At 39.2% G+C, this 22,116-nt stretch overlaps 1 protein-coding gene, 7 non-coding genes and 1 pseudogene across 8 annotated transcripts; 4 read left to right on the top strand and 5 right to left on the bottom strand.

Moving 5' to 3' along the window:
* Positions 1–2,958: 2,958 nt before the first annotated feature.
* On the bottom strand, positions 2,959–3,044 carry Trnam-cau (transfer RNA methionine (anticodon CAU)). The gene is given in 2 exon segments: positions 2,959–2,994; positions 3,008–3,044. It is a non-coding gene; the product is annotated as a tRNA-Met (tRNA).
* Positions 3,045–3,782: 738 nt separating this feature from the next.
* On the top strand, positions 3,783–3,855 carry Trnak-uuu (transfer RNA lysine (anticodon UUU)). Its single transcript has one exon. It is a non-coding gene; the product is annotated as a tRNA-Lys (tRNA).
* Positions 3,856–4,387: 532 nt separating this feature from the next.
* On the bottom strand, positions 4,388–4,471 carry Trnam-cau (transfer RNA methionine (anticodon CAU)). The gene is given in 2 exon segments: positions 4,388–4,423; positions 4,435–4,471. It is a non-coding gene; the product is annotated as a tRNA-Met (tRNA).
* Positions 4,472–6,377: 1,906 nt separating this feature from the next.
* Positions 6,378–6,450, top strand: Trnak-uuu (transfer RNA lysine (anticodon UUU)). Its single transcript has one exon. It is a non-coding gene; the product is annotated as a tRNA-Lys (tRNA).
* Positions 6,451–7,457: 1,007 nt separating this feature from the next.
* Positions 7,458–7,543, bottom strand: Trnam-cau (transfer RNA methionine (anticodon CAU)). The gene is given in 2 exon segments: positions 7,458–7,493; positions 7,507–7,543. It is a non-coding gene; the product is annotated as a tRNA-Met (tRNA).
* A 1,224-nt stretch (positions 7,544–8,767) lies between these two features.
* On the top strand, positions 8,768–10,062 carry LOC145466705 (uncharacterized; annotated as a pseudogene).
* Positions 10,063–11,458: 1,396 nt separating this feature from the next.
* On the bottom strand, positions 11,459–11,531 carry Trnak-uuu (transfer RNA lysine (anticodon UUU)). The gene has a single exon. It is a non-coding gene; the product is annotated as a tRNA-Lys (tRNA).
* A 347-nt stretch (positions 11,532–11,878) lies between these two features.
* Trnak-uuu (transfer RNA lysine (anticodon UUU)) lies at positions 11,879–11,951 on the top strand. Its single transcript has one exon. It is a non-coding gene; the product is annotated as a tRNA-Lys (tRNA).
* Positions 11,952–14,697: 2,746 nt separating this feature from the next.
* LOC145466712 (uncharacterized) lies at positions 14,698–15,929 on the bottom strand. The gene has a single exon (XM_081450420.1). It carries the CDS (start codon positions 15,535–15,537, stop codon positions 14,941–14,943), a length of 597 nt encoding a protein of 198 aa, XP_081306546.1. The 5' UTR covers positions 15,538–15,929; the 3' UTR covers positions 14,698–14,940.
* Positions 15,930–22,116: the final 6,187 nt, after the last annotated feature.

Here is a 22,116-nt window from a genome sequence, read left to right as displayed (position 1 = left end):
GTTCGGGGCTTTTCCGCTCCAAACCAAGTAGTAATTACATTGCTTTTTCCATAGCTTCCAATTCTCGCGGACCTCGCTACTTGATTGACTTCAGATCAAATCTAAATGTTGCAGTGACAATGATATCTGGAGGAATAACATTGTAGATTGCGTTGCTTTCGGCGGCGAGGCGCCGGAGGTTTTTTTCGCGGCATTCGCAGACGGTATACGTTGTCGACGAATTTGAACTACCCTTTCGCTGCAACATGTAATATTAGATCGCAGAAAGAACCTTACAATGAACCATGCCAATCAAGGCTTAATCCGACTACTGTAACTCAAGATAAAAATGGTGAACGCGTATATCATATTACAGTACTTTATTGCATAAATTATATAGTCGTTACAGAACATAAGCGTGCATATAAAGAATGTTTGGCAAATTAACATATTGAAACGTGACAAGGTTTGTCCGCCATTTTGAATAATCAAATCAAGCCAGTGTCAGAAACTCGTCTGTCCGGTTTGACCGTGACGTAAGTGTTTTCTCATTGGCTCACATCCAAGTCTTTTGTTGTTTCGCTTTATAAGTGCGACACCACCCGGATGGTTGGGCGGCCAATTAATTCCACCGCAATGTACATATCTTTCCTCATCTCACTTAATCTCTCTTAAAACAATACCTCCTGCATAGATAGTCAAGTATTCTACTTCAACGCACCCCCCCCCCACCAAATATAAGTAATATAATCAACTATTCTATCTCAACTCCCCCAATATCCCTTGCCTGCATTTCATCATTCCCCCTCATAAACCTACACCGCCTACATCTCATTTATCCCCCACATATACTCACACATCCTACATTTTATTAATCTCCCACATATACCTACACCTACTTACATCTCATTTATCCCCGCCATATACCTACACAGCGTACACCTAATTAATCTCCCATATATACCTCCACATCCTACAACTCATTTATCCCCCACATATACCTACACATCTTACATCTCATTAATCCCCCACATATACCTACACATCCTACATCTCATTAATCCTGTACATATACCTACACATCCCACATCTCATTAATCCCCCACATAATCCTATACAGCCTACATCTTATTCATCCCCCACATATACCTACACATCCTACATCTTATTTATCCCCCACATATATCTACCCATCCTACATATCATTAATCCCCCCCATATTCCTAAAGAGCCTACATTTCCTTATTCCCCACATATACCTTCACATCCTTCATCTCGTTAATCCCCCACATATACATACACATCCTACATCTCATTAATCCCCCACATATACCTACACACCCTACATCTCATTTATCCCCCACATATACTACACAGCCTACAGCTAATTAATCCCCCACATATACTACACAGCCTTCATCTCATTTATCCCCCACATATACTACACAGCCTACAGCTAATTAATCCCCCACATATACCTACACAGTCTACATCTCATTAATTCTCCACATATACAGTGTGCGTCGCTTCTGGAGTCATTTCAGGTTATTAAGATTATTTGGAACACGTAAATTGAAATATTTTTCGAATTATAGTATACGTCATGTCATAGATCTTATTTCAAAATGACTGCCAGTGACTGTTATCAGGTCAAGTTTCCTCAACACCCCTTGAACCCCTTATGGTGCAATATCAAAAGGAAATAAAATAATACAATACTCTAAGAAACTTCGGTGTTTTGGAATAAAGACGGCAAAGTTTTGACCCATTTCAGTTTATGCTAAAAGAGATTTACATGTGGAAGAAAATTACTCTGCCCCCCCTCCCCCCGGGGGGGGCACTGCCATATATGGGGTATATAGGTATGTGCCGCTGTGAAGGGTATGGTTTTCAAGCAGTTTACTCTAGGACAGGGCATATAAATCAGAGCGTTTGGGTCTAGAATAGGGTATCATTTTTCACAAAACTGACTAGCTGGTTGAAGATTTTATCTAGACTAAGGAAACCAGGAATTGCCACTCAAAAATAGAAAAAAATCAAATCGGGAAGTTCAAATTTACGCAAATCAACCTCAACAGTGTCGATAGGTGGGGGGATTTGGGGAGTTTACACTAGTATAGGGTAGCAAAATTCAGCTGAACTAGCTCTGGTATAGGCTAAGGGTTCCAGGGTGCCAGCGGCACATCCCCACCCAGAAATTCCCAAAGTACCCCTCCCCCGGCTCTCGCCTGCCTAGCTTGGTTTACATGTTTTTAATATACTTTCTTTTATTCTTTACCTGTAATTTCTAATCAGGTAGAACTAAAGCTATAAAATTCAAGGGACAATGTCATGAATTGCGCATGTGCGACCTTTCGATCGAAACTTGAAAAGTTCAGGGGAACTTATTCGCTTCAGTCGAGCGGCGGGCACTCCGGAAATGAGTGTCCGGCCTTGTCTTTATTTTAGCAGTGGAAACCCACCTTGCGAAACCCACACAACGGAAACTCACTGAAATCGCGTTAGATCGGCCTGGAGAGCTGGCAAACAACCAAGAATACAACACAGCAACGGGGTAAGTAGATTTTATTCACAAAATATAAGGAAAAATTAGTTTTAAAGCAAAACCGTTCCGTTCCCATACAAATCTTTGTAAATTCAAACCGTTGTAACACAACACCTGGCCTCCATATAATGCAAGGCGAGAGTCACGTTTCGCGTATTCAAACTCGTTCGTTATGTATATATACGTAATAGTATATGTCGGCCTTATATGTCACGTCGCGCTGAACGTTCGCATAAAAGTACCAAAAAAAGATAAAATGTTAACTCCTCGCATTATGACCTTGGGCCGTCTGTGAGTTGTGAAGTTGAATGATACATGGCTCGTGTTGCAAGACCAATCTTGGGAACATTTCCTGAAATGCTTGAAACCCTTCGGCAAGCCTGCATCCTCTACAGAAAAAGGTTTCAATAAAAGGGAGAAAAATCTCAAAAGTCTGCCCCGTGTGAGGATCGAACTCACGACCTTCAGATTTCTAAATCAGATTATGAGACTGACGCGCTGCCTACTGCGCTAACGAGGCACCTGATAGATTTGCTCTGAAACTTAGCATGGTCTTCATTAACGACAAGTAATTAGAACTCGTACTTTGATTGGCTATCAAAGTGAGATAATATTGAATTCGAAGTAAGGTTTTTTAACCTCGATTCTTCAGGGAAATGTGTTGTAATATGCTGGTCATCTTGGCACTTACCTCTTGCTCTTGGGCGTGGTTTGCCCGTGTATGCGAGAAGATGACTTACAATTTAAATTGCACTTTGTTGTCAGCCAGTGATACAGTTTCAGTGAGAGTCATATAACCTGAAAAACATTCCAGTCACTCCATTACAAATTACACGGACCAAATTGAGTCTAGCTTTTGCTTATTGTCAATTGAAATGACTTTGAACTGACCGCGCTTGCAGATAATGTAAAGGTTTTCAGTTAACTGACGAATTTTCTTTGCCAGCCGCAGCGACTCTCAAAGCCACTTCAGAGATGCACAGCTACAACACGATCTTTGCAATCATACATCAATTCATTTTATGTCGGTTTGAATTTATAAGTTTTTCTGACGAAACTACATCTGATAAGCCAGAGATCAAAACGGTGCAATGTTATGGAGCTAAAGCGGAGGAATTAAGGAAAGGCCTATTGTAATTCTCGGTATGATCACTATTAGAGGTTCACAACTGATAAGGGTTTCCGTGTCAAGGTAATATCAATAATGTGATCCGCATCAAACAAGGTTCCACCAGTTGTCTCGTCATTTGTATGAGCCGCCCGGTTAGCTCAGTCGGTAGAGCATCAGACTTTTAATCTGAGGGTCATGGGTTCAAGTCCCATATTGGGCGATTTTATTTTTTGTCTTTGTTCAAGACACAATGCCACACAAAGTGAAGCAAGTTGTATAAAATTATATCCATAGGGTAAAAAGCACTATGTCCTATGCAGTACTTGAGATGTTAGCTTCATCCGAGTAGATCATCCCCTCTTGCCTCATAAATCCTTTACTACCGAAAAATATGCTGTTTTCTAGTACTTTGTTGATTTACTGCCCCGGGCGCTAAACCGAATTATTACGGTGCATCCCTACCCTCTAAAACTAATTAGTACTTACCACGATTTGGTCGACTGTTACGAATTTAACTTTGGGAAGAAGCTTTTAAAACAAGATTAGTGGAATATAAATAACCTGAATACCAATAAACTCAATCAAGAATCAATGAGGGCTCAATGGAAAAGTCTCTTTGATACTATTTTCGATTTAGACCTAATGATCGTAAAAAAAAGACATTGACATAATTGACATAATCGACATAATCATGTTGAGATAATCGAAAGACAGAAAAGACTTCGATAAAATGGAAAGAATTCATAAAAATCTGCCCCGTGTGAGGATCGAACTCACGACCTTCAGATTTCTGAAGATTTATGAGACTGACGCGCTGCCTACTGCGCTAACGAGGCACTTGCCGGATTTGCTCTGAAACTTATCATAGTCTTCATTAGCGACAAGTAATTAAAACTCGAACTTTGAGTGGCTATCAAGGCGAGATACTAAGCGTAGAGCTTTGAATTCAAAGTACGGCTTTGCAGCCTTGATTCTGCTGGGAAATATGTTGTAATATACCAGTCATCTTGACACTTACCTCTTGCTTTTGGGCGTGTTTTACCCATGTGTGCGAGGAGACCAGAAGACCACTTACAATTTAGGTTGTACTTTGTTGTCAGCCAGTAATGCAGTTTCAGGGAGAGTCGTATAACCTGGAAAAATTCCAGTCACTTCATTGCAAAATACAAGGAGCAAATTAAGTCTAGTTTTAGCTATTTGTGAATTGAAATAACTTTGAACTGATCGCGCGTGTAGATAAATGTGAAGCAGTTCAATGGTTTAAAAATAGATGAACGGTCTCCCAAAGTAAAAAGCACTATGTCCTCTGTTGTACTTGTGTTAGCCTCATCATAGATCTTCCTCTCTTGCCTCATAAATTCTTTACTACCTAAAAGAAGTTGTCGTTTTCTAGTACTTTGTTGATTTAGTGCCACTGGGGCTAAATCGAATTATTACGGTGCATCCCTAACCTGTAAAACTAATTAGTGTTTACCATGCTTTGATGGACTGTTACAAAATTTTCTTTGAGTTGAAGTTTAAAAAAAAGAATTTTTGTAATATAAATATCAAAAGCAGCATTTCTGATCTAGATTGAAATTATGTATATCTATAAATGACCATAAATGAAAGTTTGTGGTTAAAAATCAAAATACATTTTAATAAATAAAAAAAAAGAGAGAGAGATGAGTATTGTTCATAATTGTTTCCAATTCTGTTATCAGCCCGTCAAACGTATCCAGGCCTCAAATACAGTGAAAAAAACCTGAATACCGGTAGACTCAATCAAGAATCAAGGAGGAGTGCTCATTGGAAAAGTCCATTTGATGCCATTTAAAAATTAAGGCGTAATGATCGTTTGAAAGTTATTTCTTGTTTCCTTCAATTGAGATAATCGATAAAGAAAAAAAAAATTCAACAAAAGAGAGAAAATTCTCAAACGTGCTCCCCGTCAGTGAGGATCGAACTCACGACCTTCAGATTTTTAAATCAGATTATGAGACTTAAGCGCTGCCTACTGCGCTAACGGGGCACCGGGAAGGTTTGCTCTGAAACTTAGCATAGCCTTCATTAGCATCAAGTAATTAGAATACACACTTTGAGTGGCTATCAAAGCGAGGTATTTAGCGTGTAATATTGAATTCAAAGTAAGACCTTTTACCCTCGATTCAACAGGAAATTTTGTGTCTTCCTATACTGGCCATCTAGGCACTTACCTCTTGCTCTTAGGCGTGGTTTGCCCATGTGTGCGAGGAGATGACTTACAATTTAGGTTGAACGTTGTTGTCAGCCGGTGATGCAGTTTTAGTGAGAGTCGCTGAACCTGGAATACATTTCAGTCATTCCAAATTACAGGAAGTAAATTGAGTCTAGTTTTTGATAATTGTCAATTGAAATGACTTTGAAATCACTGCGCGTGAAGAAAATGCAAAGCTCTTCAATGAACTGAGGAATTTTCTTTGCCAGGGGCTGTAACGCAGACCTGTAACGCAGCTGTAACGTGACCTTTGCAAACATACATCAATTCATTTTATGTCGGTTTGGATTTATAAGTTCTACTTAAAAAAACTTCATCTGATAAGCCAGAGCTCAAAACGGTGCAATGTTATGGAGCCAAAGAGGAATGGAGGCCGACTGCAATTCTCGATATGACCAGAATTAGAGGTCCACAACTGATACGGTTTTTAGAATCACGATAACATCAATAATGTGCACTGGTTTCCAGACAAAATTCCATCATTTGTCACATCGTTTGTATGAACCCCCCGGTTAGCTCAGTCGGTAGAGCATCAGACTTTTAATCTGAGGGTCATGGGTTCAAGTCCCATATTGGGCGATTTTAATTTTTTGTTTTTTGTTCAAGGCACAATACAACACAAAGTGAGGCAAGGGGTACAAATAGGTTATTGACCAAGCGTGAGGTCGAGATGGCTGGATATTGTTCAAGTTCTTTATTGTGTGTATATGGACCGAGACGGAGTCGAGGTCCATACACACGCAAAAAAAGAACCAGGCCAATATCCAGCCATCTTGACCGAACAAGCTTGTATGATGAATAAAACATTTATTTTATGGCTTTCGGGGAAATTTTTCCTGCGGGACACAGCGGCTAGTCCCGAGCGGGCAAGATAGCTCCATCTTGCCAGCTCGGGTAGCCAATCACAGCGCAGGATTTGATTCATATTGTCCGCTTACGGAGCGGACAATATGAAGCGAGCCATATAATAAAGGGTCATATCCACTCAGTAGAAATGTCCTCTGTTTTACTTGAGGTATTAGCCTCATCATAGATCTTCCTGTCTTGCCTCATTAAGCCTTAACTACCAAAAACCATGCCGTTTTCTGGTATTTTGTTGATTTAGCGTCCCAAGCGCTAAATCGAATTAGTACGGTGCATTCTTAGCCTCTAAAACCAATTAGTACTTACCAAGATTTGGTCGACTGTTACGAAATTAACTTTGAGAAAAAATTTCAAAAACAGATTGTTGGAATATAAATAACCTGATAAAAACAGACTCAACCAAGAATCAAAGAGGGCTCAGTGGAATAGTCTATTTAATTAACAAATAAAGAAGCCTAAGCCGTGTATTACACTTTGATAAAACACGACGGGCATTTGAGAACACGGTAATGCGGCGTAAAACAATAAAATACGCTTTTTCTATGTTCTATACTCTGATAAAACATAGGTTTTTGACCAAGCAGAGCGTGCGCAGGGTCCTCTCTATATTATAATACTATTTCAAATTAAGACGTAATGATCGTAAAAAAAGATATTTCCCGTTTATACTTTACTTCAGGTAATCGGAAGAGAAAAACGACTGGAGAGAATTCTCAAATGTCTGCCCCGTGTGAGGATCGAACTCACGACCTTCAGATTTCTAATTCAGATTATGAGACTGACGCGCTGCCTACTGCGCTAACGAGGCAGCTGAAGGATTTGCCCTGAAACTTAGCATGGTCTTAATTGGCATAGTTAGTAACTATGTTCATTGGTGACAAGTGATTAGAACTCGTACTTTGATTGGCTATCAAAGCGAGATATTTAGCGTGGAATTTTGAATTCAAAGTACGGCTTTTCAGCCTCGATTCTGCAAGGAAATGTGTTGTAATGTACTGGTCATCTTGGCACTCACCTCGAGATCTTGAACGTGGTTTGCCCATGTGTGAGAGCAGATGACTTACAATTTAGGTCTTACTTTGTTGTCAGGCGGTAAATACAAGCTAATAAAGTTTTAATGAGAGTCGTACAACCTGGAAAACATTTCATTCACCCCATTACAAAATACACGCTCCTGTGCCTGCTTTATAGTTTGTTTGTTTCTTTGTTTCATATCAGGGCTTACTCAAGACTGGATGCCTTAATGGTGGTTCTTGTTTGTTTGACGAGAAGAAAGACACGTTTTCATGTTCATGCAAACTACTGTAGACTGGAGAAGAATGTGGATTAAAAACGGGTAAGAACCTAAAACTAAAATTATTGCCGGGGCCCCTCCATATAATAATTCACCCATTTAGGTAGACTCAAAAGAGTTATATTTCAGTTTCTTTTTTTTTCGCAAACGCGCGCCGTGTTCAACTTGAGCTTCACTGAGACACGAGCCGAAGAAACGCATTGTGACACATGGGCAGGCATGGCCGCAGAATGCAGAAATAGCAGTAACTCTCAAATTAACGTAGTACTTGGAGCTCTAATGCTATAAGCACGGTCGTTTCGTTACAAATTTACACCATTTCGGCGATTTTTTTTCAATGAAAATACTCGAATAAAGGAACTTAACTAGGCCGAGATGCATTTGACGATTATTTCTGTTTGAGTTGTAGACGAAAGGTTGTCGTTTTGTCAATGAATGGCTAAAAACCTCATTACACAAGTCATTACAGATTTAACAAAAAGTTTTATTTTCCTAATGGTGTTTCATCTGAGGACAAGTATTGATTTAATAACGCAAATCAATAACAACACAGTTGATTAAAACTTGTCAAAATTTAGCATGGTTCCATTTCCTCCACTTAGTAATTAGCTGTGAAAACAAGACCAGTTTTGTCAATAAGAAACATTTATTTTTCATCAAATAAAGTGAAACACTTAGCTATTGATCAACTTGAAGTTGATAAAGGTGAATTTGTCGCAGTAGTGAGTTTGTGAGATTTTGGGGATCTACGAGGTTATACAATAATCCATACACACACGTCGTTTTGTTTTTCAGAACTTGAGTTTTACTTCACTACACTTGACACTACTGGCAAGGAAGGTCCAACATCAAATACCGAGTACGAACGCTCCTCCCTTGAAAATATAAACGTGACAAATGGTCTGCAAGAATGGAGTGCACCCTTAACGGGCTGCTACTACGTTGACATGTGCGGTGCCTCAGGCAGTGGATCATACGGGGGTAAAGGGGTGAGGGTAAACGGTACAGTCCATGTTAAGGAGGGAACCAAACTGATTGTTTTGGTGGGCCAGCGAGGTGTTGAACGTCCTCCGCAATACAGAAGTGGTGCTGGTGGGGGATTATTTGTGTTTTTTCCTTCCAACAGTATCCCCGTCAGTATTGCTGGCGGGGGTGGAGGGGAGCAATATAAAAGAGACAGCCGACCAGGACAAGCTGGCGAAGCTGAGGGATTGATGCCTGGCACCGTTGGCGGTCGGTTGATTTGTGTTAAGCCATGTGTTTGGTGGGAATTAGTTGAAGGATACAGTGGCGGAGGATTCAGTGGTGATGGTGAATGCTTCACAGCCAGGTAATCATACAGTGCAATGAATCGGCAGCCAAATCATTTCTAAACGGCGGAAGAGGCGCATCCCAAGATTATCGTGACTGCTGCGATGGCGGGTTTAGTGGTTTTGGAGCATCATCTAATTATGTACCAGGGGGAGGGGGAGGATACTCTGGTGGAAGTGTTAACGGAAGCTTTGCGGACATCTTCATGTCAGGCGGTGGCGGTTCGTTTGTTCCGAGTGAAACGTGGAATGCGGAGACAGGAACATGCGACAAAGGGGATGGTTACGTCACATTTCGCTACTCTGGTAATAACAGGCCTTGAACCCTTCATAGACTTTGATGGATTTAGAATGGAAACGTAAATGTATGTAGTGACAGAATAACAGAGACAATGATGATCAAAGATTGAAAACAGAATCTGTAACTTAGAAGTTAAATGAGTGTCAGTTAATTATATCATCAAATTCAGCTCTTTGAGGTTTTCATTAACACTTGAATAAAAGCTTTATATAATGCAGTTATGTCTCTATAACAATCACCCTTGAACAGGATAAACTGATCGTGTCGATAAGAGTAAATTGTCTGCTTATCGGTGAACAGTCGCGCCTTAAACCCCTGCATTCAAAACTGATGAAAGAGCAAACAGATTGATAACACAGTTTCAGTTTAATCTCTAGTTTAAAATTTCTCACACTTGTCGAATCCTGCATTCTCTTCAAAACAAGAACCTGAAATGACCAAATTTTGCATTGTCTAGAGAAGGTGTACCACGACGGTTGCATTGATTACAAATGAATCACTGAGACTGACGAAAAATATGGATATCGGTGTTCACAGATCGATTAAGATCGATGAATAATAATCTTGACACGAACTCCTCTTCATTTAGAATTTAACGCTGTCATTACATATTTAGCCCGAGCAAGGTTTTACAGCCATAAGTGTCCTGGACATCGTGAGTAAAATATACTAAATTCAATTTTTACTAGGCATATAGTCCTTGGCTTCGCCGTCGTCATTGTTTAAGCTCCCATTTACATGTGAGGTCTCTCATCCTAAGAGGCTGCTTTTGTGGTTTGCTCATGTTTCATCCCAAGAATGATCGATCGCAGATGAGAGTGTCGTAAAAAAGCCGTAAACAATAATTGCAGCTCCTCGTCAAGGTTCTTTTTTAACTCAGCTACAAAGTCGCCAAGCGTTTCGGTACTGAAGTTTCTCCCTCTTGCTGGAACAATTTCGTTTACGATATTTTGCCGATGCAATACCTTTTCATCTTTATACCCATAACTATACCTTGCCAATCGCCTCTTCATGATCAATATAGCTCGTGGTTTGGACTCTTAAAGGCCATCGTCATCAATCGCGTGCTTGAACATTCAGTGAGTTGATATTCGGGGCTTTCTCGCTCCAGACCAAGTCATAATTATATTTCTTTTTCCATTGCTTCCAATTCTCCTCCTAAATGTTGCAGAGTCCATGATATCTGGTGGAATAACATTGTAGATTGCATTGCTTTCGGCGGCGAGGCGCCGGAGGTTTTTTCCGCGGCATTCGCAGACGGTACACGTTGTCGACGAATTTGAACTACCCTTTCGCTGCAACATGTAATATTTAATAGATGGCAGAGAGAACCTTACAACGAACCTCGTCAATCAAGACTAGTGATAGTGATGCAATTAACTTTAGTTTTTGTAAAATTTTACATAAAGCGTAGTATTGCAAAAAAAAGCCTTACTTTGAATTCAAAATTCCATGCTAAATATCTCGCTTTGATCAGATAGGTTATTTATTTTCCAGCAGCCTTGTTTTAAAAGCCGTACTTTGAACTCAAAATTCCACGACAAAATTGTGGTAAGTACTAATTAGTTTTACAGCCTAGGGATGCACCGTAATAATTCGATTTAGCGCCCGTAACGCAAAATCAACACAGTACTAGAAAACGGCATGTTGTTTGGTAGCAAAGGCTTTTATGAGGTGAGTGAGGATGATCTATGATTAGGCTAACATCTCAAGTACTGCATAAAAAATAGTGCTTTTTTTATTGAGTGAATATGATTTTATACCCCTTGCCTCACTTTGCGTTGCATTGTGTCTTGAACAAAAAACAAAACATAGAATTGCCCAATATGGGACTTGAACCCATGACCCTCAGATTAAAAGTCTGATGCTCTACCGACTGAACTAACCGAGCGGCTCCTACAAATGACGAGACAAATGGTGGAACTTTGTCTTGATGCGGTGCACATTACTAGTATTATTGTGACACTAAAACGTGTACCAGCTGTAACGTGACCTTTGTTATCACACACCAATTGATTTTATGTCTATTTGGATTTATAAGTTTTCTTTAAAAAAAAAACTGCATCTGAAAAGCTAGAGCTCAAAACAATGTTGTGAAGCTAATTAGAATGGAGGCCTACTGTAGTTCTTGGTGTGATCAGAATTTGACGTACACATTTGATACGGGTTTTAGTGTCACAATAATGTGCACCACATCAAGACAAAGTTTCATCATTTGTTTCGTCATTTGTATAAGCCGCCCGGTTAGCTCAGTCGGTAGAGCATCAGACTTTTAATCTGAGGGTCATGGGTTCAAGTCCCATATTGGGCAATGTTACTGTTTTGTTATTTCCCTGTAAAACTAATTAGAACTTACCACGATTTGGTCGGCTGTTGCGAAATTAACGTCCAGGAGAAGTTTAAACAATGGGTTCTTGGAATATAAATATCTAAAACAACATTTCTGAGGTATATTGAAGCTAAATATATTTATAAATGAAAGTTTATAGTTAAAAATCAGAATCTATTTGAAAAAATAAAACGATGAGTATTGCTCATATATATAATTGTTTTCCAATTCTGTTATCAGTCTGTCCATAGTTAATAGAGGGAAATGGTTAGCAAGGCCGGTAAACATCAATGAAGCAAACAAACAGACTAAAATTTATGTTGGAAGGCCCTTGACCCAGTACATCTTTTGTCTTTTGTTCATTGACTATGCGTAATCGCAATGTTTCTATTGGTTAGTTGACATGTATGACCACACGAAACCTCCTTTTGTATTACGCCAGGTTTTGTCTTCAGGGTCAACCCCCAAAATAGCAAACGAAAACACACAACAAAGAACTTTGCCAAGTTTCCTAATCATTTTCCTCAATTAACTATGTGGAGATTAACGAAAAAGGAAACAGATCTCGTTCAAAGGGAGAAAATTCTCAAAAGTCTGCCCCGTGGGAGGATCGAACTCACGACCTTCAGGTTTCTGATTCAGACTGACGCGCTGCCTACTGCGCTAACGAGGCACCTGTAGGATTTGCTCTGAAACTTAGCATGGTCTTCATTAGCGATGAGTAATTAGGCATTGACTGGATGCCTTACAATTCGAGCTGTGATTGGTTTTCTTATAACGCGAGCTGTGATTGGTAACGGTAGCTTTACTGAATGCGAAGTGTGATTAGTGTTGTCGCGACTGAAAACCAAGTGATGCTATCGTTGGCGCTAATGTCGGTTAGAAAGAATCTCCAGTTTGTATATTGTATTTTTAACTGTGAAGAGTTTGTTTCTTTCCTCATGTAAGGTTATGGCTTTTTTAATTCAGTTTTTTTCCTTTAACTGTCGAAGTTTTTTAAAGTTCTTTTCAAAATATATTAGTATTAGAAATCAAGTTGACGTTGCTCGTGTTGTACCGGGCCACCTCCTACTAGCCATGACATTACATGTACTGGACAACCCTGTCAAACACGGAAGGGTTAAAAGGCCACCGCATTTTTTAATGAACTGGTCAAATAACGCCATATTTACACAACTTGATGCAAATACTCGACAAAGTTCGCATTAATTCCCTCTTGGACCAAACACAACCTCTCTGATCTGCTATAGCTTTTTTTACGAACCCCTAACTTACAAATTTCATTCGAGCTGATGTGCAACGGATTTAATCAATTTTTTACAGTTAGCCTATTCTGAAATTAAAAAAAAGCAATAGAAATGAGATAATAATCTCCACTGACAGTTATGATAATTCGTTTTCATTTAATTTCAGTCGCACAATTTTACTCGAGTGAGTTACGCCCCGCCACACTACGCCCGACGAATTTGAAAACGAAGGTTTCACTCTGAAAACGCATCAGATGATTTCCGGCCACACGCGGCGGAGGAATTTAAAAACGCAACAATCACCTGCCATTTTGGATTTGTGTTTAAAAAAAAATTCGGACAGGTAAATCACATGACTATCGTGATGTCATCGTTTTCGGAAAGCTTCATTTTTAAAATGTTCTCTGTCGACACGAAAACGAAAATCGATCCGGCGTTTTCAAATTTCTCCGGTTTGTAGAGCGTTTTCGTTCTCATGACAGTAGGCCTAAACGTAGAAATAAAGCTTCCTTTTTTTAAATTTCTCCGGCGTAGTGTGGAGGAGACCTTAAATTCTCGCTCCAGTCAGGAACATGTTTTTGGTATGACATCACAAATCTGCTGTATTTACCGACTCTTGAATATAAATGTAACTGCATAGAAAATGAATTTGAAAAAAAGCCTTTTTTATCTGGTCCATTTTGATCAAAGGTAAATACAAAATTGCCGCACAAACGCGCGTTATGTTCTGTGATATTAAATATATGTCTACCTTATAACCATTTCTTCGGGGATTGAGGATCTATAGTGAATCAGTTTTGAAGTATTTTTACCAGTATCTGGCTCTAGCCCTGGGTAATTTATATCGATCAGGTTTCAGTTGTCATTCGGAGCAAAAAATAAAATCGCCTTTAAATGAATATTCGTTGCCTCTGACTTATGCATGTATCATCATATTTGGTCACCGGTTTCAATGGAAGCTGCAGCATAATGCATCGATTACACTGGGATAAAAACTTACAAAAGCAGATCAAGTTTCAAGTTTTCTTATCTCTGATAATCAAGTTTTCCTTTAAAATATGAGCTTTATTTGCCGCAGCGGTATATACATCGCATCTAATTAAACCAACTGTCAAAGATATTATTCTCTACAACGGACCACCTGTAGTTGTTTTCTTGGCGAGTGCGCGATGCTGTCACTGATTTGGACAGCAAAAAAAGCTTGCTTCGAAAATAAGTTACAAAGCCATTAGTCAAAAACTGTTGAATTTGCATTTCACTGCAGGTGATTGTTCACCTTATGCTATCAAATCGGCAAGTTTGTCTTAAACTTTTCTTCATTAATATTTACAACAGGAAAACTGTTTTTTTTTGTACGACACCAAAACTGAACTGGATGACTGACGTTGCAGGGCAATAAGAGAGCAATAGGATTTCAATGTTCTGTAAAATAACAAATTGAAACTTTCAACGTCCATTTATAAATTATAGTTGTCTTGAAAAATAATGTGGTGTATTTATAATTAAAATCATTATATTTATACAATCTTCGAGTTTGTTGTGAGTATTTGAACATACATATATTTCCTGTTTTCAATTCAATTTTTTCGTTATCAGGGCAATTGGTATACACAACATATGATATTCACAATACACACACAATTTTGAGAGCCCCAAACTTGCGTTAACGTTGTGAGCTTCACTTGTTAGACCTGGTCTGTTTTCTCCAGCGAAAGACATATTCGCTAAAATCGCTTGTTTAAAACTCGCAGAAATTGTCTTTGATAATGAAAATTGTCACTCGAATCGCAAACACCTTTTTTTCTGAGTCTGTGACTCATGAGTCCGCGGTTTACTCTATCTCCGAGCCCTAATTTACGCGTGCGAGGTCCTCGTGAACCGTTATTTTCCGTTACGGGATTTTTCGTTACGGGATTCTCCGCGGCAATTGTTTCTGTTGCAAAGTCCGCTGGAAACTTCTCCACGAAACCTTGACTTGCCGCACCGTAAAGGAGCGCGTTCTTCGCTTTTGGAGGTGCTAACACTTTCTCGGTTTCGTTGCCAGAAAAGGAGAAATTGCTTCTTCTCAATGTCGTCTCTTTGTTGAGCGCTTTAGTGATCCGCTCTGATCTAGCTACCGGATTATTTCTTGTCAATTCGCCATAGCTAACCTCGCCGGTTGAAAACGAATGTCGCGGCTTCTGTTCTGTGTCCGACGCAAAATTGTAGCTATATTGTAAAATCCGTTTGTCGTCTTCATCCACTTGAGTTTTCATTGTTAGTGCGTTGTAAACACTCTCGCCGAGTTTGGACAATTTAAAATTTCTGTCCATAAACTTCATGTACAATTCTATCCTCCGTTTCTGAATGGTCTGGCGGTGCTCAGTTTAATCCGCGTGGCATCAACACAAGCAGCAAGTCAGGGCTTCCGTTCGCATTTTCTAGAGTCTGTTTAATTACGAAATACGTGCACTTGTTCGTTTTAAAAACCAAGGCGTACGTCATTAATTGATAAACAGAGGCGCTGTTGATATTAACAAAGTGATTTCCGTGCGAACTTTCCGCGTTCTCTCGCACCTGGCGTATTTATTTCATTTTTATTGCTCGTTTGCGGTGACACCTCAGCTCAGAATTCAGTTATTTCCAAGATAACGAGTTTTTTCTCTGTTGCTTAATGCAGTTTCAAAAGCGTTCTTTCTATTAATTATAAAACTATCGATAAATGCAAGCGATCGCAGCGGCGTAACAAGAACATAAGGCCTTGTAGCCAAAGATATCACATGCGGTTATGCATGATATCATCATGGCAAATGATCATACAATTTACTACCGGTTTGAACAGCGGTTGGGGAAGCTGTAAATGTGATCGTAATCTGCAAAATTAATTTCCGTAGCTGGTTGAGGACGCAGATTGGTAAGTGAACTAGGATTAAGTTCATTTTAAATATCTTCAAAAACCCTGCAAAGCTTGAAGATTCTTGTTTAAAAAAAGGTGCGTTTATTAAGTAAGTCAGATCAAATTTTAAACTTTAGGATTTTTTTTAAAAAAAAATACTTTTAACTGAATACATATTTTGAGAACGTAAACGGTGTAAATTCTTAATTAATTAACCCGCCAACGTCCATCGTAAAGCGGAGGCTTCCAATTTTATTTCTCCATTTTTTCACATTAATTTTTCCACGTGAATTTTAAAACGTGCATTTTTTATTTTAATCGTTACTGCTTTATAACTGCCTGAAATTTTGCCACGGTTGAATCTACGGAACTTCATGCTCTTTAATTGTCACATTTTAAAAGCTTTTATTTTATCATAAAAATGAGGTCCGTTCATTAATTATCTATAACTTGCGCCATCAAAGAGGAATCTTCAATTTTAGCAAGATTGTCGCCTTGATTTGAATCAAGTTGTAAACATGGTGAAAGTGTACTCAGTAAAAATAAACTTACTAACAAGAAAACTTTATTCAAACATGCAATCGGCTGTTCTTTTTTTTAACTTGATCGCCGGTTATAATATAGGCAGTTCAATTCTAAGGCAAACTGAACTATCTCAACCGTTATCATTAATCGATTTTTGTTTGTGTGCTGTTTTTTTTTTTTTTTTTTTTTTTTTTTTTTTCATTCTTTGGTGACTAGCTTATCTCATTCCTCAAACAGCCGTGGGTGTTTAGTTTTTTCTGTTGCATGTTCGTGGCAGCCACAAAAACGGCGTGTATGAAGGCGTCAATAACAGTAACTGAAATTGATCACGATCTTAATTGTTTTTAATGTCATATTAAATTTTTCCCTTTCTGATTTCCCAATGCTTTCATCTAGTGAGTCATCAATGAGTGCTGTAGTTCTCAACTCCTTCTTTTAAGTTCATTTATCATTTTCTATCAACATGTTCACCAAAAGATTGCTTGCGAGACATCGTGAAAGAATTTAACTTGACGGGAGAAGGCGGGTAGCTGAGCCGAAGCTTCATTAAGACGTCTTTTTAGCGGACAGGAGTCCATTCCCATCAGTTATCAATTGATAATTGGAGAGGGGGGCTTTTACCAAAGAAAATACCGTTATATTTGTGATTTCATCCATTGTTCGACGATTGAACAGGAGGGTGATGTAGCAGCCTCTCGAAAGGTCTCAGATAAATGGCTTGCTAACCTTTGAGAGAACAATAGAACAAACAGCAGAATGCCCCTAGTCCTAAAACAATAACAGCTGATAACAATGAAGAGAATTACAAGCTTACGAGAACTGTTACACTTCTGGAACAGGAAAAGGTGCCTTTGGCCGTAGAAAAGTTCACTTTGGGGAGTATTTTCGTCCCCAAGGTGGGATCAGGATAATATCATTTTCCAATGTTTGACTGAGAAGTCGTTTGTAAAAAAAAAAAAAAAAATTAATTAAAGCTATCTGGAGCTCAATAAAAGCGTGTCCAACAGCAAAATTCGTGGGTCGGGCGAGCGTGATCTGGTTTGACTGAATACTCCTTCTCTATCGACCTCGAAAATTTTTAAATACACGTGAAATCGCCGTGATGCGCTGAACTCACACAAGGACGACCCATTGCCATACGTGCATCGCCATTTTCTATTCCTACCGCGCGCTTCCTCTACAGGTAAACCTTAGTGCGTTGTACGCGGAGACAGCGAAGACTCAGGAAGACCCAGGAAGGATGTGGATTGGTTGGCCTCTGTTTTAGGCTCTTCTAGCCAAACCCATGGGGGAAAAATTGTCCTTGGAGACCTCACACATCATTCTAGTGTTGTTTGTATTCTCTGATTTTCCGGGGGGGTTGCCTGTAGAAAACTTTAGCCTTTCAGCAGCAAGCAACTAGCAACCAGTTCACACGCATGCAAAGCTCTTCTTGGGTTCGATGCCACTAGCATGATTAGTGACGTCATGACTGCCTAGCTAAGCCATAATTATTGAATCGAATTTTGAATTATCGGTGTATCAATGCTGTGCAGACGGAATGCGAAAATGAATTTTCCTCCATTAAATGTACAGCAGGCATCCACGCCTAAACGGGTTGCAAAGAGTTTCGACTTAAACATGAAGTAAGTTTGCGCTTTATTTATTCCACGAAGAAACCTTCGTATCAAACGACCGTTAATTTTGGTTTCTGAGCGTCAATCACTTCTTATCTTTAACTTCCAGGCCAGTTCATGAGCATTCTGAATCGTTGATCTCATCCAGCGCCTTTGGAAACTTCAAAGGATTTTTGAACTTGGGCTTTGTGCTCTTAGTAAGTAACAAGTAGACGACGAGCAGTCCTCTTTCGCTCAGTCCGTCGTGCGTGACGCGAAAAAAAACAGCTGCGAGTAGAAAAGTAACCGCGCGAGATCCTGGGCGCGGCCACTTTTTTACCCGCGGTTTTCTTCCGCGTCACGCACGACTGACCGTAGTCTAGTAAGAAAAGACAAATTTTAGATAAAAGTCATCCCGCGGTGCTCAAAGTACGAATATTTTTTTCTGGTTCTTAAGAAAAAAAAAAGCTTATCGTAAATAGTCGCTTCTGATTAGTGGTAAATAATTAATAGGTCAACTATAATATAAGCCATTTCCGAGGTACCTTGCGCCTCTGTTTCAAAACGAGTCCGCGTACAAAGCTTTTCATATGAAAAAAAGAGATTTATTTATATGAAAATGTAAGTGCAGATGGGCCACTTTTTCCATGTTTGAATGGTTTTGGCGAACACTTGTTTTGATACAGGGGCAAAGGCAGCTGAGAATTGGCCTATTGATCTGATACAGTTGAACTCCGGTATTTCGAACTCTCAGGGGAAATGAATGACAGTTCGAAATAGCGGGTGTTCGAGATAGCCGATTGACTGAAGGAAGGAGAAATCCAAGGAAAATAGTTTTGAGTTCGAAATAACGAGGAATTCGAAATAGCCGAGATCGAATAAGCGGGGTCCAACTGTAGTTGAATGGTTTTGAATATTCTGACACCAACGGTCTTTTTTTATATATATACAGTATATATATAGCCACGGGGCCGGATTTTTGTGATATGCGCGGTAAATTCAACTTACACCCAGCTTGTAACAGTGTTGAAATATAAGTAAAAAGTAAACAAATATTGCGGCGACGCCATTTTCATACCAACAAGTGGCAACTGTCCAACTGAGTAATACAAAAAAAGCTTATCGGAATTCTAATGAGCAAATGCATGGGACTCAGTAGGGTAATTTGTGTACAAAAAGAGAAGAATGCTTACGAGTATGCGCACGGAGAGTACGAAAATCAAATAATGATGATGATGATGATGATGATGATAATGATAATAATAATAATAAAACACCCCATGAACATGCGCGATTCACTGACGAGTGACTCTTGTTGAAGTTGAACCGCGAAAACTGTCACATTAATTTACATTGGCACTCGGTAATCTAGCCGTGTGGCTGTGCTTGCCTGTTGCACCTGATTTAGATGTGATAAACTACTCGATGTGTAAATGCAGTCGGCTGCATCTAACCCACACACGTCTGGAGAAAACAAAGTGATCCTATTGGGTAGTTGGTCATTACCCATCGGTTTGAAGTTTGGCATACCTTCACGCGAACGTTCGCGCCCAATAGAGTTGTCAATATGTTTTTAATAAATAAGCAAAGTGGAAACTTAAAACATGGATTTCTAAGGAACGCCTGATCTTAAGTTTCGTCTACAGTTACGGACATATTTACGCCTAGATCCAAACGACTGTATTTCAACGAATATGATACTTTCTGCATTATTTCTGTCTGGTAATAATTGCCTGTCACCCTATGAGGAGAGCCGAGTTATCTCTTTTTTGAGCGGTTAGGGGAAGGAAAGAACTGCAAACGCTCTACTTGCAGGGTGCACCTATTTAAAGCTTGATACAACTAGTAAATAAACAGATTGAAACAAACGAATACGTAAACAAACAAGCAAACCAAAAAGATAAATTCTAAAACAACTGTTATGGCAGCCTATGTATTAAATGTAAGTCCATCGATTGAGGTTTGCTTTCGATTTCTGATACAACTGGCAATTTACTAAGTCACTGCTCAGTTACACTCCTGCATTCTGTCAAAGTCGTTCAAAATCCTAGAAATTTCAGGCATTTTTCAGCCTTAGGAACATTACTTAGTGCGCGCGCAAATTGTTTGAAGGATTCAAGATCAGTTCATAAATAAAAGGTAAAAGATTTTGCTTTAGAAGATGACATAAGATTGAAAAAGAGCTATTGACTACTTTCAGCAACTAACATAGTGCGGCTAAATTTATCCCCTCCCCTGAAGATCCAGAGTTACTGATGTTTCCGATGCCAACAACCTCGTTCCCGGGTTCTCTCTTTACCTCAAGAACGAGGTTGGGATGCCACGAGCTGATTAATGACGTCATAATGACTAATCGACACTAATCGAATCAAGTGTGCTGTGAGCAATCAAGTGCTTTTTGCAGAACTTTTGATTCTTTTAATTCCTTCGGAAGGAATTAAAAGAATCAAAATAATGAATATTCCTCCACTGAAAAGGATATCATCACTGCCCAAAATGGCAAAAAAATCATCCAAGACCAACTGGAAGTATGTTTTCGCATGTGTACATTAACAACCCTTTTTCTTAGGTACGGTTTTAGTTCCTCCGTGATAATCTGACTCCTGTTTATTAAAATCGATTTCTCTCTCCAGTTCCAGTGTGCATAACTTTGCGGAATCTTTAATCACTTCCTTCAGCGGTTTTGAGAGTTTTCAAGGATTTGTAAATTGGGCATTTTTGTTACTGGTAAGTCATGGTAGACTCAGTTTAAAAACTTACCGCGTAATTTTTACTGGGACATCGCGACGGACCACGGACGGACCACACCTCACCAAGACGGGCGAGAAAATTCTAAGTCGGAGTGCCCGAAGTGCTTTGAAAAGTTCGAGGAATTTTTAAAGCTAACCTTGAAAAGGTTGTTACTTAGCAATCCTTTAAACATTTCAAAACAATACCTGAATACCGCGTCGGTTACAGGAGGAGTCAGAAAACTACCCGATCGAGGCCTGTATTCAAATCCCGAAGCCCGAGATGCCAACCTAAAAAAATCAAGACGTAATTTTACTTTCTCAACCCGCAAAAACGCTCACATCTGATTGGATATGATGAGAGATAAGTTTCGCGTCATAAAAACGCGCCTCACTGCAAACTCTTTTGTATCTCGTGGAAGTGTCAAAAAGTCATTGAACAACGTTGACAAATTATAAAATTTACCACTCAGCGACAAATTTATGCCGGAAAGAGAAAAGAAAACCGTCACGGTAAGATGATAAGTAGTCTAACAAAGTCTACATTCTCAAAGCAGTAAACAAATTTTAAACAACAAGAGTGCGATTATAAAAACGCCTGTCACATTTTCTCTAATTTCTGAAATTGTAGCCCAACTATGCATTTTTTTTCTTGAACTTTCATTCGACTGAACTATTTTTTAGACGTTTAAGTTAACCGTTAGTCCATCCTAATAAAATTTTAAATTTTCTAAGCCTTGGAGCCAGTTTGTAGGATTTATCCTAATTTTTAGAATGATCTAGAAGTGTAAACACCTTGCAAAATTTAAGCTCATTCATGAATTCGGTCCGTAACCTGAGTATACTGTATTTTAAGCTTTAAAAAGCTTGAGGAGACGAAAAAAATAAGAACTAAGCTGATATTGTATCATGCTCTTGTTTCTCCACTGTGTCTAAAATAACCAGATAGGCATAAAGTAAATCCTCGAATTAGCGCCCGGGCACTTATTAATTTAGGAGAAGACGGAAGGTGCTCAAGCGAGGGAGGCGCTTAATCGAGGACGTCGCTTATTTAATTTTTCCTAAATCGTGGTCAGATATGATCGGGTTTTTTTTGCAATATATGTAGGTGTCAGTCCCTCAGAAGTCTCAGAAGGATCCTGTCTCTCTTGAAGAACTACGTAATATAACCTCTTT

This window comes from Orbicella franksi, chromosome 13, assembly GCF_964199315.1.
Source record: "Orbicella franksi chromosome 13, jaOrbFran1.1, whole genome shotgun sequence".
NCBI classification, from domain to species: domain Eukaryota; kingdom Metazoa; phylum Cnidaria; class Anthozoa; order Scleractinia; family Merulinidae; genus Orbicella; species Orbicella franksi.
Note: the sequence above shows the minus strand (reverse complement) of the source record. Positions and strands in the feature narration are given on the sequence as shown.

Excerpts from the sequence above, each read along its gene's own strand:
- LOC145466712 (XM_081450420.1), bottom strand. The coding sequence starts at position 15,537 with ATGAAGTTTATGGACAGAAATTTTAAATTGTCCAAACTCGGCGAGAGT.